Below are 17,457 nucleotides of genomic sequence, written 5' to 3' on the forward strand. Positions count from 1 at the left end.
GGGCAGAAGACATGAATAATTTATTATTTCTCACAGTTCTGGGCAGTTCTTTTGTTGGGCTTGCCTGTGGCTGCAGTCATCAGATGGGTGGACTGGGATGGAAGTCCCATTATGGCCTCAAGCATGCACTTGTGCTGGCTGTCAGTTGAGAGCCTTAGCCATCTGCTCTTTCTCTAATGAACTAGATGGGTCTCAGGTTGGTGGTCTCAGAATTCTGAGAAGGTGAAAGCAGAAGCTGTAGTGCATCTAAGCCTAGGCTCTAGAACTCCCATACATTCCTTGATCCACCACATTCTATTGAACAAACCAAGACACAAGACCAGCTCAGATTCCAGGTGGTAGAGATAGCCCCCTTCACTTGATGGAAAGAGGAGCAATGTCCCATTGCAAATGAGTGGGACACAAGAAGAACCAATTCACTGGGGGTTATAATTCTTTTTTTTATGTTGAGTTAGTAAGTATATAGTACATCATTAGTTTTTGATGTAGCATTCAACAATTCATTAGTTGCGTATAACACCCAGTGCTCATCACAACACGTGCCCTCCTTAATACCCATCACCTGGCTACCCCATACCTCTACCCCCCTCCCCTCTGTAACCTTCAGTTTGTTTCCCAGAGTCCAGAGTCTCTCCTGGTTTGTCTCCCTCTCTGATTTCTTTGGCATGGGGGTCATAATTCTAATGATCTTCCATGGTGGCCCAGATAAGAACCCTATTCCCAAACAAGAAAATGAGGATAGAGACTGAAGAAATCTATTTATTCTGAAACAAGGGACCCCAAAAAGTAAAAACAATAGCAAATTTTTCTGGGTTTGACTGCTTATCATGAGAGATTTATGGCCCTGTTTATTAGTAACTTTGTGGTCATGCTAGGGTAATTTGTCACTAGAAATTATTTATTTTACAACCCATCATAAAACTCCTATCTGGCTGAATTCAGCACAAGCTTCCAACTCAATGCTGTAAATGTGGACTCTGAGCCCACAGGACCTTAACTGTCCATTCAAAGACAGGCCCCTGCAAATACAGAGGCCCTCCCCTTTCCTGGGTCAGCTAAGAACTTCCAGAGATATTAAGGTCTTTTATCTTTCAACTTAAGGAAGTAGAAAAACATTTTTAATGAATTTTGAAGTCAGAAGAGGAAATTGTGTAGACTTATCCAGAGGTGACATGGGCTATGGCACCCCCAAGAATACAAAGGACCCTTGTCTTATTAGTCACCCTTTAATAACACCATATTGCACTTTGAGTAAAATTGAAACTCCTCACTCTGGCTTACTAAGTACATCTGCCCAAGCTCCTGCCCACTCTTTAGCCCCATCTGTGCTGCCTCTGACTGGAACAGTCCTGCCCCTACTTGAGTCAGGTGTTGCCTCCCCTGGGGACCCTTCGCACACCTTCCCAAGCAGGGTAAGCCCTCCCTCCTTCCTATCATCTCTGTTCCTATCCTGGAACAGATGTCTATCTAAGCCATGATTGTCTATATTTTGATGAGCCCCATGAAATTGCCATTTTTGTCAACAAACATGTTGGCAATTTCATATGGTTCACCTAATATTATAACATCTAAATAACAGCCACTGTCTCCCCATACCTCCCTTGTGCCTGCCCCTGCCACAGGGCCATTCCTCAAAAACCATCAGGACAATAAAAGAGAAAAGCTTTGGAACCAGACAGAGCCAGATTTGAATCCCAGCTCCATTCTATTCCTATCTGTATGATTTCAGGCAATTGGGGTGATCTCTCTAAGCCTCAGTTTTCTCATAAGTGAAATTTAGGTATTATTAAATAGCAAGTGGTGGCTACTTAGCAGGACTGGGGTGAGAATTAGGCTGCACACTAAGGCCAGAGTCATGGTTACTGCATTAGCAAAGGTATGGGAGAATGGGCACCGGGGGTGCTCCCCTGAGGAGGGAAGGCTATCTAGAAACAGCTATCTAAACTTTACATACCCTTGGTAGCCAGTGCCCTGCCTGGATCCCTGCGGACCTTGCCAAAGGAGCATAGGCTCATCTGTCAGACTTCCAACTAGCAGAACCTGTTATCTCTTTGGCCGTCAGACCCCATTCTGTCCTCATTCATGTGAGGTCAGAAGTGCCAGGGAATTGGTGTACAGTTGACTCTTGAACAACACAAGTTTGAACTGCACAGGTCCACTTATATGTGGACTTTTTTCAGTAACTATATATACAGTACTACAAATGTATTTTCTCTTCTTTATGATTTTCTTAGTAACATTTTCTTTTCTCCAGCTTACTTTATTATAAGAATACATAATATAATACATACAACATGCAAATTAGGTGTTGACTATGTTATCAGTAATGCTTAGTTCTTGGGGAGTCAAAAGTCATACATGGATTTACAACTGCATGAGGGATCAGTGTCCCTAATCCCAGCATTGTTCAAGGGTCAACTGTATACATAACTCCAGTTCCTTCAGTCTTCGAGTAGGACAATGCTGAGGTTTGCATTCTACTCTGTCTCCCAGAACTCAGAACCAATGGGGTTATGCTCCAGCGGCTCACAGTGGTGTCTCTTGAAAATACACCCTTTTCTGGATGACTTTCCTTCCTAGCTCACATCTCTCCCCTATTTCTTGGGGCCAGTCTTAAATAAACTTCTTTGACTCAAGTTCTTATCTTGGGTTTGCTTCTGGGAGAATTCAAACTTCTGAGAATATATCCTATAAATTATCTTTACACATATGCAAAAATGACATATTCAATTTATTAATTATATATATCATATATATAATCAATTTATTAATTCACCATTGTTTAGTAATACAACATTGCTAGAGGTTGGAAATAACATATCAAAAGGAAACTGGTTAAATACATGATGATCCACCTACACAAAGGGATACTATGCAGCCGTATAAAAGAATGAAAAAATATTTTGTCTTGATATAAAACATCTGAGCTATATTAATGAATAAAGCAAGATGCTGAACAGTAATAAATAACGCATCTGTTACCATTTGTGTAAAAAAAGCTTGTATATTTGTATGTGTTTGCATATGCTTAGAATCTTTGTGAAAGAGACCCCAAAACACACAACCTTGACAGCCCCTTATGAGGGACTTGAATGGCTGGGGGGACCATAATGGAAGGGAAACTTCACCACACATGCTTGCACGTCTTTTGATTTTTGTACTATGGACAGGTTTATCTATCAAAAAAATAAAAATAAAAATAACATTAAAATACTAAGTAAATGCATAGATAAAGGGAAGTGAACCACTGCTCCTTGGACCTTATGTAGCTCAAGTGTGGAATGGGTGGACAGGCTCCTGATGGCTGACCAGATCCTCGCTCCACCATGGTTCTTCCAATGTGGTCTCCATCCAGCTGCACAGGCTCCTGCAGGTCTGTGTCCTCACCCATGAAAGGAGGTCTCTTTTCCCTCACCAGGAACAGAATCTGTTGCATTCCCTTTATGTTCACCCACAAAAGCTGCCATCACCTCTGTCAGGAGGAAGGTCCAATGGCACCTTAACCCACACATGAGGAAGCCCAAGCAATTCCCTTCTGCCTGAGAAGTTGTACTGAAGGCACTCATCCCCATTCAAGAGACATCTGAGTCATGCACACAACTCATGCACATGCTTGCACACACACTTATACAAACATACACAAACATGAATGGAAGTCCAAGCTGTTCTTTCCTGAATAAGATGCTACCACCCCACTCTCCTAATAGATGAATCTGTCCAACAGCCTGGGGACCTGCATGTTGGTCTAACCAATGTCCTACTTGCTGCAGGAGAGGCCACTCAATGGGGAAGGAGCTGTTACTGGGGCTGGGCAGCATCGGGACCAGCTTCACTCATCATGTCCTTGTACTGCCGTTTGAAGAAGCCGAGCTGTGGAGGCAGAGACAAAGTAGTAAGACCACCAAAGCCAGGGAATTGGTGAAGGCCATGCAGACCAGGAGGGGAGACAGAAGGACCAGGAGGCAAAAAGAATAATGTGGCAGAGCGTAAAGAGAACTGGGGAACATGGGGCAGGGAAAGAGATCTCTAACATTGATGTTAGAGACAGGAAAGAGAGAAAATAAATAAAACACAGAAGAAGGAGAAGAAGAATTAATACCTATATAGTGGTCATTCTATACCAGGGACCATTCTAAGTGCATTACATATATTGGGTTAATACCTGATTACTGTCACAAAAATGGTATTGATACTCTCATTATATAGCTGAAGAAACAGACTCTGTGACTTGGTGGGAGTCAAAGCCAGTAATGAGCTGCTGAGTAAGAAGCAGTGAGGGAAAAGATACAAATGTAGGGATCCGAAGGGGTATGTGCACCCCAATGTTTATAGTAGCAATGTCCACAATAGCCAAACTGTGGAAAGAGCCAAGATGTCCATCAACAGATGAATGGATAAAGAAGAGGTGGTATAAATACACAATGGAGGGTGCCTGGGTGGCTCAGTTGGTTAAGCAACTGCCTTCAGCTCAGGTCATGATCCTGGAGTCCCAGGATCGAGTCCCACATCGGGCTCCCTGCTCAGCAGGGAGTCTGCTTCTCCCTCTGACCCTCTTCCCTCTCGTGCTCTCTATCTCTCATTCTCTCTCTCTCAAATAAATAAATAAAATCTTTAAAAATAAATAAATAAATAAATAAATACACAATGGAATATTATGCAGCCATCAAAAGGAATGAGATCTTGCCATTTGCAACGACGTGGATGGAACTGGAGGGTGTTATGCTGAGTGAAATAAGTCCATCAGAGAAATACATGTATCATATGACTTCACTGATATGAGGAATTCTTAATCTCAGGAAACAAACTGAGTGTTGCTGGAGTGGTGGGGGGTGGGAGGGATGGGGTGGCTGGGTTATAGGCATTGGGGAGGGTATGTGCTATGGTGAGCACTGTGAATTGTGCAAGACTGTTGAATCACAGATCTGTACCTCTGAAACTAATGCAACATATGTCAAGAAAAAAGAAAAAGAAGAAGATAGCAGGAGGGGAAGAATGAAGGGGAGTAAGTCAGAGGGGGAGATGAACCATGAGAGACGATGGACTCTGAAAAACAAACTGGGAGTTCTGGAGGGGAGGGGGGTGGGGGGATGGGTTAGCCTGGTGATGGGTATTAAAGAGGGCACATTCTGCGTGGGGCACTGGGTGTTATGCACAAACAATGAATCATGGAACACTACATCAAAAACTAATGATGTAATGTATGGTGATTAACAGAACAATAAAAAATTTTTAAAAATCAACCACAAAAAAAAAAGAAGCAGTGAGGGAGAGGGGAGCAGACAGGAAAAGGGGATACCTTGTACAGTCCAGCGGTGATGAGGGCCAGAACCACCAGCCCCCCCACTGAGCTGCCCACTATAAGTGGTAGAGGGTTGTGCACTTCACTTGGCTCCACTTTGGTTTCTGTCTGTGGCAGGGAGAGGGAGGGTACATCAGGGGAGATGAACTTCAGATTTCTGGGGGTTCCCCAGTCAGACCTTATGAACTCCCTGAACCCAATGACTAACCCCTCCCTATGCCCTCACTCCTCCTTCCTCTCCTCCTCCTCCTTTGTCTCTTTCTATCTCTTTACCTAGAGATCTCCACAAGCCCAGCCTCCCCTCCTCCCTCCAATAGTCCCTCTGGGTCAGAGACAGATACCTGGGCCCTCAGAAATGCCTCCTGTCCTGGAAGCAGGGCAAACTTCAAATTATCAAATAAGACCTCTGCCGTGCTCACAACCTGAAGGTAGTTTGTTGAAGTCTATGGGAGAGAGAGGATGGGAGCTGGACATGTGGGCCCCCTGAAGTATCATGTCTGTGCCCAGCTGAGCCTTGGCCCTCACATACTTTGATATACCAGTCAAACGAAAGTTTGCCTTGGAGGGTGATATTGACTTTTTCCTGGATGCCAAAGGACACAATGTCACACTGGATTCTCTGGCAGAGAGCAATGGAGCAGTTCTGGGGGAGGGAGCAGAGGGGAGAAATTACTAAGCTGGATACAGAAAACGTCCATGCACCCAGCCCACTTGGTTGACAGATGGTACTCAGCACCAACAAGGGAACAGTGCTGAGTCTGCACATGGTCCTAAAGCTGGGTTAGGTTTATTCTCACCACAACTGGAGTCTTCTTAAGCTCCACCAGGAAGTCAGAGAGAGGGGGTTCCCTCTCCTTGGTGTGGCATGTGCTGGAGAGGTTCTAAGGAAAGAGAGACACTGTGAAGGGAGGGAATTGAGGGCTCATGGGTCCACCCTCAAGGAGATTGAAATGGGCCAAGGTCCAGGAAAGGATCAAAATGGCTCCAAAATCTAACAGAGGAAACAGACATTTTAGGAAAGACCAGGGCTATGGTCGTAGGAATTGGGTCACTCCTCAAGGCCAGCTAGACTTACCTTGGAAAAGGTGACCTGGGGGTTGTCCCACACAGTCACTTGGTTCAGCTTGATAGGCACCCAGAAGACCACACTGATGGGGAGGCTCCTCTGCCCCAAGTTGTTGAACTGTACAGTGGGAGGAGGATGGTAGATATCAGAGCTCTGGCCTTTCTGCTCCCACCAGCAACTAGAATCAGCCTCCCCACTCCTGACAGCCCGATACAACTAAATAAGGCTCACAGACCCTAGCAGCCTGCCTCTTGATGCTTTCTGGGAAGCAGAAGAGTATAGGTGTTAAACACACATTCCAGAGCCAGAAAGACTGGTACTAAGTAATGGCTCTTCCACTACTAGTGCTGAGACCATGGCCATGTTCTGTTAACTTCTCTGATCCTCAGTTGCTCCATCTGTGAACTGGAAATAATGATAGTCCCTCCTTCAAAGAGTCTTTGTAATGATAAAATGAGTTAATTATGTGTGTGTGTATGTGCTTGCGTGTGTGCACTTGTGTGTGTGCTTGTATGTGTACAGGGTGAGAGTGAGCTTGGAACAGAGCCCAGCACATAGAAGGCATCTGATGCATGTCTCCCATCATTTGATTTCCCTCCCTGGTCTCCTTCTCATCTACCCACCTCATACTTATGCTCTATAGTGTGGCTGGTCTTCTCCTCAGCTATGAAGTTGAGATATTTGGTGGAGACCTCATGGCTGACGGGAGAAAGAAGAAAGTACGGGAGGTGTCAGGACTTCAGAGGTGTCCTGGGAGGGGTCTTGGGCTAAGTGTGTTAGGGAATAAACAGACACATGGGTAATGCTGCCCTGAGAGGGTGACAGTGGGATGGTGTGTAGGGGGCCATGTGTGTCAGACACAGGATGTGCTAGCTTGGGTCATGCATACACACACACGTGCACACATGCACAAATACACACCCATGCACACATTTGCTAGACACACACACACACAAATACACAATGGGCCACCCATTGGTAAAGGCAGAGCTAAAGCCCTAGAAGCCAGCACCTGGTGACTACCACAAAGACCGTGTATTTCACAGGCAGCTCCAGCTGGAATTCAGTTTTGTTGGTCCTTGTCGTGTTGTTCTCACTGAAGGGAAACAGAGAGCTTTCTTGTATATTTTTTCCACTAAATTATAATCTCTGTAAGGGCAGGAACCACAGATGTCTTGTCCATTGCTGTCCCACCAGCAGTATTGGGTACAATGCCTGGCATATGGTGGATGCTCAATCAGTTTTTATTGAATGAATGAATAAATAAATAAGTGAGCTGAAGGGAGAACCAGTGGGGAGAGGACAGTGGTCCACACTGGGCAGGGGTTTGGGACCTCAAAGCGGGGAAGCTGGGCATAGCACACCTCGTCACACTGGCCTTGAGGAGTAATCTGTTTCCAAAGGAAGCATCAGATTCCACACCAAATGTGATATTAAAAGTGACCTGGAGTTAAAGAAAAGAGAGACAGTCAAAAGAATAGAAGAAACAACTCAAATGTCTATCAACTAGATAAATAAAATGTGGTGCATCCATATAACAGACTACTTTCAGCAGTAAAAAGAAATGAAGTATTGATACATGCTGCAAACATGGATGATCCTGGAAAACATGACCACATACTGTATAATCCCATTTATATGAAATATCCAGAATAGGTGAATCTAGACACAGAAAATAGATTACTGGTTGCCTAGAGCTTGAAGACATGAGAGGACTGGACCTGATGGCTTAAGGGAGCATGGTCTTTTCTTGAGGTAATAAAATATTCTAAAATTGATCATGGTGATGAATGTGTAACTCTGTGAACATACTAAAAGCCATTGAATTGTGTACCTGAAATGGGTGAATTCTTTGGTATATGAATTATATCTCAATAAAACTATTTTTCAAAAAAAAAAAAGGAGCCTCTACCTTAAAAAAGAGAGAGAGAAGAATTCAGAAGAAAACAAAAGAGAAAAAGAGAGGAGGACAGCAGCCTGACCTCTGAGGAGTTTGGGAAGATGGGGTGGTTTATGCTGCAGCTGCTATTCTTCAAGCCCTCAGGCCCACTGATGGAGTCATCAGCCTCACAAGTCAGGCGCCAACGTCGCCATGAGAGCTGTTTCTGGAAGACAAGGGAGACAAAGGTAGTGATGTCAAGCACCCCCTGCAGGGACAGGGAAAGCAAAGTCAGACAGAGCCTGAGAAGGATTTGGCTACCTGGGCCACTGACACCCTCCGATAGGATAAGCCAGGTGGGTAGAAGACAGTGACCTGAGTCCTGTAGGAGTCCTCGCCCTGGTTTCTCACAGTCAGTGTCACATTGAAGTCTCGGGGACCACCCACTACCAGGGTGTCCAGGCTGTGGGAAGAACAAGCCAGGCCATGAGATGCTGAGGGCTTCCATGTGGCAAGTCTGCCCTGGTGGGAAGGAGGCACAGACACTTGGAGAGAGAAGACAGTGGATGGGGCAGCCACACAAACACCCTGAAGCAGCTGTTCTGTGCCAGGCTCCCTCAAGGGCCAGGAGAAGAACAGAGCACCAGGTTGTAGTGCAGATTTGCAGGTAGCATGAGGAAAAGAAACTCACCCCATAAAAGTGAAGGTGATGCTGAGGTCATCATGGCAAATGCTGTCACTGCCACAATTCTGCTCAAAGGGAAACTACAAAAAAAAAAAAAAAAAGAATATGATGAAAGGAAAGGAAAGAATGAAATGATGTGAAATGAAACAACAAAATAAAATATTGAAATAAAATTACGTGAAATGAAATAAAATGTGCTTCAATGATCTTGGCCTCTGGTCCCTTCCATGCCCCTGCAGGACCCCAACTTGAGGACTCACCAAAGCTGTGAAGTGTCTCTGAGCATCCACAGCCAGCACTGGCTGGAGGTTCTTGAATGAGGGAATGGGCTCCCCCACCAGAGAGAAGTTGAAGTGCAGGATGATGGGGTTCACTGAGTCCTCTACACAATACTGAGAGATAGTAGGGGTTTAGGGGTGTGCCCTCCTCAGCTTCCCAAGCTCACACCATGCTTGGAGGACCCAGAAGTGTGGCCATCCCTTGCTCACCACTAACAGTAGCTTTAGGGTTTCACATTCTTGATTCAGCTTCAAGATCCTTGTCTGTCTGCGTGTGCTGTTCTTTGTCTCATCAAAGACAACTCGGGGATGTGGGAGACGTGGGTCCAGAGCCAGGTCATATGTAACATTGCTCTGGATCTCTCCTGAGGAGACAGAGCAGCATGGTGGTGAGGAGCCCAGCTTTGGAGTCAAACAAGCATGAGTTTGAGGCCCAGCTCTATTGCTCTCCAGCCATACGACTTTGGACATGTTATATGACCTCTTTGAATCTCCATTCCTTATTTTTAAATTGAGAATAGTAATTGTACTTTCCCAGTGGTGAAAATTAAATGAAATGGTATCCATAAAGCTTTTAGCACAATGCCTGCCACATAGCAACTGTTCAATAAATGTAGCTATTCTGCTACATATTAGAAAATTATATTTTCCTGGCTGCTCTTAACTTTTTTCTTAACGTTGGTCTTCAGCAGTTTATGCTTTGGTATGGTACAAGGTATAATGTTTTATACATTGGTATAATATACCATGGTATGGTTTCCTTTATATTTATCCTGCTTTGATTTGGCAGCTTGATGTCTTTCATCAGTTTTAGTAAATGTGTTACCACTATTTTGTTGCTTCTCTTATTCTCTCTTCCTTTTGGAATTCCAATTACATGTTTATTAAAATTTTCACCATATGTCTTATGATTTCTCCCTGTGCTTTTCATCCTTTTTTCTCTCTGTGTGTTAATATAAATATTTTCAAATGATTTACTTTCCAGTTCATGAATTCTCTGTTCTGCTTCTAACCTGCTATTAAATGTATTTATTGAACTCTTAATTTCAGTCAGTGTATTTATCAGTGCTAGATTTCCATTTTACTCTATTTTATGAATTCCAGGTTTTTTCTGAAGTGCTCCATCACTTCCTCTTTCTTCTTGAAGATGTTAACTGTAGTTATTTTTTAAATTTCTAATAACTCTCATTTCTGAATCACCTATCGGTCTATTTTTATTGTCTATTGTTTCCTTTGGTTGCTGGTCTGAATAGACATTGTTTCAATAGAAAGACCAAGTTGCTTACCAATGTCCCTCTCAAATTTCTGTTTCCCCAGCACTGGAGAGCTCAACTTCTGCTCAACTCTGTAGTTGCTATCTTCTACTGAGTTTCCTAGAGTATTGACCTAGACATACATGGCTTAGGAAATCAGCCAATGACTTGAGAGGAATTTATATGTAGGTTTTGGGGCACCTTCTGTGCATTCTCTACTCTCCACACTGGCTGCCCCAAACTGATTGCTGTCTCCTCAACCCAGTAAGATTACTGCTAGAAACCTAATTTTATTTCCTCCCCTTTTCTCTCTAGTACCACCATTACTATTCCTCACACCAAGCACAATGGTACTTTTTCAGAATAAAGATAAGGAGGAAGTCAAGTTAGTTGTGATAAAATGCATGTCTGAATGTTTTATGAATCTGTGTTTAGCTTCATCAATTCAACCGCCCCTTTAAATGAGTTATCTCTTGAGCTTAAAAAAAACCTGGTTAGTTCATAGGTGTGGGGCCATTGCTGCTATGGAGAATTAAGAGAGTAAGGGAGTGCCACATACTCACTTTTTGGTGGGGGCCTCTCCACCCAGCCAGGGAAGTGCCTGCTCACTCCAGCCAAGCTTGGAAAAGACTGTCAGAGCCTGTCTGGAAGTTTGCTCTGAACTGTCAGAAGGCTGGGAAGACTGAAGTGGGCCACCCATCAATGCCTCTAGTCATTTAAACCTTTTAGGCTTACCTACCCAGCCTCACCTTCTCTTAGTCGGTCCCGTGTCTTCTTGTGGACACGGAGGCAAACTCTGACCTCTCCAGCAGTCTGACCTCTCTCCACCTTTTCATGACACTCAAACACATTCCTTGCCACTTCCTTGGGTGTGAACTCCATGGTCACCTCAAGTCTCAGCACAGGCTGGGATCTGTAGGGACACCAGAGGGCTATCAAGGGCCTTCAGGCAACAAAGCCATTCCTTAAAGGGAAGATATTTGGTGTGCTCTAAAAGAAGTTCTCACCTGAGCAGCAGCACATGGCCTTGGGCCCCTATAGCCAGGTCCACCAGTCCATCCATTGTGAGGTCCCGGCCCCCACTTAGTGACTGACCAAAATACTGGAGCCCAGGGGAGACCTGGGAGCCTTGAATCCACTGAGAGTAGAAAAGGGGAGAGAAAGGGTGTGGGAAAGAATATGGAAGTGTATAACTCAGTTGCCCAGAGTGACCCAAGGACATATTGCCTGGGCTCCACTCAAGTCTCATCTCCTACAACTTCTCAAGGAATTAGGGCAACTATTCAGCTTTAGACCACAGCCTTGAGATGACACCCAAAGTTTCCATCAATTACCTAGGTTTTCCAGGAAAAACAGTTTTACAGGAAAGAAGTGACATAGCATGCTATTTGACTCAGCTGAATCTCATTTACATGGTCAAGATAATGCAAACACTGAATATCGATCTTACCAAAATTCTCATATAATAAAAGGAGTGGAGCAAGAGGGCAAAAGTTCCTAGGGGGCAAGCTCTCTGAAAGAGAACTCAGTCCTCATCTCCCATAATGGGAAGTCAATGCTAAAACAATAATGAAAAAGCAACAAAATAATCGTGTCATTGGGAATTATGGAGAATGATTGAAAGAGCTGCAAGAAAGTTTCAAGAGAAGAGAAAATGAAGAGGAAGTCACAGTGTGAGTGTGGTGGTTGTTATTTTTCATAATGATATTTTAAGAATAATTTTAACTCTTGGGGCGCCTGGGTGGCTGTCGGTTGAGTGTCTGCCTTCGGTTCAGGTCATGATCCCAGGTTCTGAGATCGAGCCCCACATCAGGCTCCCTGCTCCTTGGGAAGCCTGCTTCTCCCTCTCCTACTCCCACTGCTTGTGTTCCCTCTCTCACTGTGTCTCTCTCTGTCAAATAAATAAATAAAATCTTTTTAAAAAAAATAATTTTAACTCTTTATGTGCAAGAATAATACTGTAACATTAAGGAGAGCACGTGATGTGATGAGCACTGGGTGTTATATGCAACTGATAAATTACTGAACACTACATCTGAAACTAATGATGTACTATATGTTGGCTAATTGAATTTAAATTTTAAAAAAAGAACAACACTGTGAGAATAATAGCCAAATAAATTAAAAAGAAATTTTAAAAGTGATTTTGTCATGCATTTAATGCCACTGAATTGCACACCTAAAAATGGTTAAGATGGTGAATTTTATGTCATGTACATTTTATCACAATTTTTAAAAAAGTGACTATCAACTAAAAGGAAGGATGAGGGAGCATGAGATGCTGGGAATGTGCTAAGCTTTAATCTAGATGGTGCTTACTCAGCTTCACAGATATGTGAAAATTCATCACTTAAGATTTGTGTGTTTTTTGAATGTACATTATACCTCAAAGTTTTTTGAGAAAAATTTATGGTATTCTGTTGGGAGGAAGTTCTGTTTTGTAATTAGGTATAATGTTGGGAGATCCACAACATGCTTACTTATCCAAACACTGACCACCCTCATCCCTAATCATAGAGAAAAAGCAAGAAAAAATACAAACAGTGGAACAGGATAGGATAGTAGAACAGTAGAAAATGATAGAATGATCTTTTTTGCATTTGTTTTTGATTCCTGGGTCTGGGGTGTGTGTGTGTGTGTGTGTGTGTGTGTGTGTGTGTGTGTGTACATAAAAAGCACACTCCCCTTACCCTTGTTTTCTTTTGCAGGATGAGTTATGATGCAAATAAGGGGAGGGAACTAGGGCTTTCACTTCTTACTTTAGATTGATAAATTTATACAAGCATATCAAGCTTTTGTAATAAAATAAAGTAAAACCAAAGCCTTCACACCACATTTACACAGAAGCAACAGGTGTCAGTGAAAAAAGGCCTAATTATAATATTCACACAATGGTGAAAAGAGGCTCTATGATGCAGAGAGAAGTAAGGCAGTGGTTCTTAGCCCTGGCAGCAACTAACAAGTGTCTTTAAAATACTGGAGTGGGTGCTGTATGTAAGTGATGAATCACTGAATTCTACTCCTGAAACCAATATTGCACTGTATGTTAACTAACTAGAATTTAAATAAAAATTTGAAGAAAAAAATAATAAAATAATAAAGATACAAAACATTTAATAAATAAATAAATAAATAAATTTAATAAATAAATAAATCCTGGAGCCTACATGGTATACTATTCCATTTATATGAAGTTCTAGAATGGGCAAAACTAATCTATGGTGGGAAATAATCAGAACAACAGTTTCCTCTGGAATAGAGCGGAGTCAGAAATTGACTGGATAGGGGCAGGAGGGAACTTTCTGGAGTGGTAATTATGTTCTATATCTTGATAGGAATGTGGGTTACACAGGTGTATGCATTTGTCAAAATCATTGGATGGCAAAGGATTTGTGCACTTCCTGTCTGTAAATATTATCTTAAAAACAACAGTAAGCAAATAGACTCCAAATGGTTGAAAGACCTAAACGTGAGACAGGAGTCCATCAAAATCCTAAAGGAGAACACAGGCAGCAACCTCTTCGACCTCAGCCACAGCAACTTCTTCTTAGAAACATCGCCAAAGGCAAGGGAAGCAAGGGCAAAAATGAACTATTGGGATTTCATCAAGATAAAAAGCTTTTGCACAGCAAAAGAAACAGTCCACAAAACCAAAAGACAACAGACACAGTGGGAGAAAATATTTGCAAATGACATATCAGATAAAGGGCTAGTATCCAAAATCTATAAAGAACTTATCAAGCTCAACACCCAAAGAACAAATAATCCAATCAAGAAATGGGCAGAAGACATGAACAGACATTTTTCCAAAGAAGACATCCAAATGGCCAACAGACACATGAAAAAGTGCTCAACATCGCTCGGCATCAGGGAAATCCAAATCAAAACCTCAATGAGATACCACCTCACACCAGTCAGAATGGCTAAAATTAACAAGTCAGGAGACGACAGATGTTGGCGGGGATGTGGAGAAAGGGGAACCCTCCTACACTGTTGGTGGGAATGCAAGCTGGTGCAACCCCTCTGGAAAACAGTATGGAGGTTCCTCAAACAGTTGAAAATAGAGCTACCATATGATCCAGCCATTGCACTACTGGATATTTACCCCAAAGATACAAATGTAGGGATCCGAAGGGGTACATGCACCCCAATGTTTATAGCAGCAATGTCCACAATAGCCAAACTGTGGAAAGAGCCAAGATGTCCATCGACAGTTGAATGGATAAAGAAGAGGTGGTATATATACACAATGCAATATTATGCAGCCATCAAAAGGAATGAGATCTTGCCATTTGCAACGACGTGGATGGAACTGGAGGGTGTTATGCTGAGTGAAATAAGTCAATCAGAGAAAGACATGTATCATATGACCTCACTGATATGAGGAATTCTTAATCCCAGGAAACAAACTGAGGGTTGCTGGAGTGGTGGGAGGGTGGGAGGGATGGGGTGGCTGGGTGACAGACATTGGGGAGGGTATGTGCTATGGTGAGCGCTGTGAATTGTGCAAGACTGTTGAATCACAGATCTGTACTTCTGAAACAAATAATGCAACATACGTTAAGAAAAAAGAAGAAGATAGCAGGAGGGGAAGAATGAAGGGGAGTAAGTCGGAGGGGGAGACAAACCATGAGAGACGATGGACTCTGAAAAACAAACCAAGGGTTCTAGAGGGGAGGGGGGTGGGGGGATGGGTTAGCCTGGTGATGGGTATTAAAGAGGGCACATTCTGCGTGGAGCACTGGGTGTTATGCACAAACAATGAATCATGGAACACTACATCAAGAACTAATGATGTATGGTGATTAACATAACAATAAAAAATAAAAAAACACAACAGTAAGCAAATACTGAATTCTACTTAGTGATTTTCTAACTAAATATATCTAACTAGAATATCCAACTAAATATTCTAACTAGTGAATTCTAGCTAACTGCTTAAGTAGTTAAGGGTATCGTAACTTTGAAATGCATTAAAAAACAAGATGGACTCATGGATGGATAGAAATAGGATGAATAAAAGGATGGATCTGTGATAACATAAATGTAGTCAATTGTTCATTGCAGATTCTAGGTTATAAATATATGGGTGTTCATTGTACAATTCCTTCAACTTTGCTGTAAATTTGAAATTTTTCTAAATAAAATGCTGGAAAACTCTACTGATACCTGGGACACCAACCCCAGACCAATTAAATTAGAACCCTTACTAGCAGGGCCTAAGCATCTGTGTTTTTTTAAAACCTTCAGGTGATTTCAGTGTGTTGATAGGATTGAACCTCTGGCATGAGGGATTTGGCAGGAGCTATGGAGGGACAGAGAGAAAAAAGACAAGAAAAATGTGAAGCTGGAAAATAGCCAGAGACCCAAGGGCAGAAGACCAGATGGCCTCAGCTGTCAGTGATGGGAAAGAACCAGACTGTGGAGTCCCTCCCAACAGTGGACTCCATCCAGCAGGTAACAGGGAGGCATTTTAGAGAGGAAACCAGTTGTAGTGACCAAGATTTTAAGTGACCAACCATCAAGATGGGCTACATAATTTGCAGGATCCAGTACCCCCCGCAAAAAAAGTGCAGAACACCTTGTTCAAAAATTAAGAATTTCAAGAGAGCAAGAGCAGAGCATTAAACTAAGAGCAAGTTTCTTCTTATTTTCTGTACTAAAACCAGGATAGATCTGAACCAACCAGAACTATTGGTCTCCCTACCAAGGCCGACTGAGATTCAGAAGAAAGGAATGCCTACATCCCAACACTTCCAGCTGGCCATTTACCACCTCTGAGCCTTAATCTCCTCATCTGTAAAGTGGGGATGGTGATGCCCCATGCACCTCCTATAGTTGTGGTAAGAATTTCTATGAGGTGTGTTATTACTTTTGAAGGTTCTGAAAAGTAGTACTGGGAGAACTGATCTGGCAGCTGTGGGGATATTGAATGAGAAAGGGACAGATCAACAAAGAGGTTACTGTCATGACGGGGACAGTGACCCGACCTCACCTGGCTGTGAGACAGACTGATGCCCGCTCCTGAGGTTCCATGAAATAGGTAGACAGCACCCTTGTTCTCCTGCTCTCCTGGGGCCCCGATGGCCACGTCTGTCAGCTTGTCCCCATTCACATCTCCCAGCACTGTCATGGCTGCCCCAAAGCGGCCCCAGGGGTGGCCCTGCTCCCCACGGAGAACAGCCCCACACTGCCACTTAGCCCTCTGCTGAATAAAAAGAGTGTCAAGTCCCAACCAGGGCAACTCCCCCACCCCACACCCAGGCCCCACCCTGCCCAGGCTCCAATAATCACTCACCCCCCGAGGCAAGGGGCACACAGACACCTGGCCTCCCCTTGTCTGCTCGTAGTAATGGGGGGCCCCGATGAGGACCAAGTCAGAGTTGCCATCATTATCAATGTCCACAGAGCTGAGGGAGGCTCCAAAGTAGGAGCCAATCTGAAAGAGATGAGTCCAGGATCACATCACTTGCCACCAAAATCAAAGTGTGAGTGTTGGGCGCCTGGGTGGCTCAGTCGTTAAGTGTCTGCCTTCAGCTCAGGTCATGATTCCAGGGTCCTGGGATCAAGTCCCACATCGGGCTCCCTCCTCGGGGGGAAGCCTGCTTCTCCCTCTCCCACTCCTGCTTGTGTTCCTGCTCTCACTATCTCTGTTTCTGTCAAATGAATAAATAAAACCTTTAAAAAAAAAAAAAGTGTGAGTGTTTTCTCCCTGTGAGGAAAAATCATACCAGCTGGGAACAGCACTTGGAAGCAAATGTGATTTTCTGTGTGATTCAGATTCTCATTTGAATGTACTGCCAGCTAGAGAAAATTATTATAGAGTTGATGGGCAGTGGCTGAGGATTTACCAACAATGGTGTTCCAGAGAGATGATTAGTATAGCAAAGAAGTTGAATAGGAAACTACACAGAAAGGCCTGTAAGAGCATACAGAATATCTTTGCAATATATTGTTAAGTCTTTAGGGGGGTAAAAAATACAGTTGACAGTCTGGT

The 17,457-nt window shown here is 43.3% G+C and overlaps 1 protein-coding gene across 7 annotated transcripts in view; it reads right to left on the bottom strand.

Moving 5' to 3' along the window:
• Window positions 1-2,741: 2,741 nt before the first annotated feature.
• The window catches only part of LOC112810381 (integrin alpha-M-like), a 51,504-nt gene continuing 36,788 nt past the window's right edge, over window positions 2,742-17,457 (bottom strand). Inside the window, exons 13-30 of one of the 7 annotated variants that reach the window (XM_025853966.1) lie at window positions 16,759-16,899; window positions 16,456-16,665; window positions 11,468-11,598; window positions 11,210-11,373; window positions 9,418-9,572; window positions 9,190-9,321; window positions 8,936-9,009; window positions 8,566-8,707; window positions 8,348-8,470; window positions 7,730-7,809; window positions 7,378-7,461; window positions 6,989-7,064; window positions 6,375-6,482; window positions 6,097-6,180; window positions 5,829-5,942; window positions 5,641-5,742; window positions 5,297-5,407; window positions 2,742-3,870 (exon numbers count right to left, since the gene is read on the bottom strand). In XM_025853966.1, the coding sequence (XP_025709751.1) occupies window positions 3,799-3,870; window positions 5,297-5,407; window positions 5,641-5,742; window positions 5,829-5,942; window positions 6,097-6,180; window positions 6,375-6,482; window positions 6,989-7,064; window positions 7,378-7,461; window positions 7,730-7,809; window positions 8,348-8,470; window positions 8,566-8,707; window positions 8,936-9,009; window positions 9,190-9,321; window positions 9,418-9,572; window positions 11,210-11,373; window positions 11,468-11,598; window positions 16,456-16,665; window positions 16,759-16,899 (2,103 nt within the window). In that variant the 3' untranslated portion in view covers window positions 2,742-3,798. Of the gene's footprint in view, window positions 3,871-5,296; window positions 5,408-5,640; window positions 5,743-5,828; window positions 5,943-6,096; window positions 6,181-6,374; window positions 6,483-6,988; window positions 7,065-7,377; window positions 7,462-7,729; window positions 7,810-8,347; window positions 8,471-8,565; window positions 8,708-8,935; window positions 9,010-9,189; window positions 9,322-9,417; window positions 9,573-11,209; window positions 11,374-11,467; window positions 11,599-16,455; window positions 16,669-16,758; window positions 16,900-17,457 lie in introns of those variants that run through there. The other 6 variants (XM_025853965.1, XM_025853967.1, XM_025853968.1 and 3 more) reach the window with 6 other exon arrangements.

The sequence above is a fragment of the Callorhinus ursinus genome, unplaced genomic scaffold, assembly GCF_003265705.2.
Source record: "Callorhinus ursinus isolate GAN/ISIS: 27379988/994484 unplaced genomic scaffold, GSC_fseal_2.0 scaffold87, whole genome shotgun sequence".
NCBI classification, from domain to species: Eukaryota; Metazoa; Chordata; class Mammalia; order Carnivora; family Otariidae; genus Callorhinus; species Callorhinus ursinus.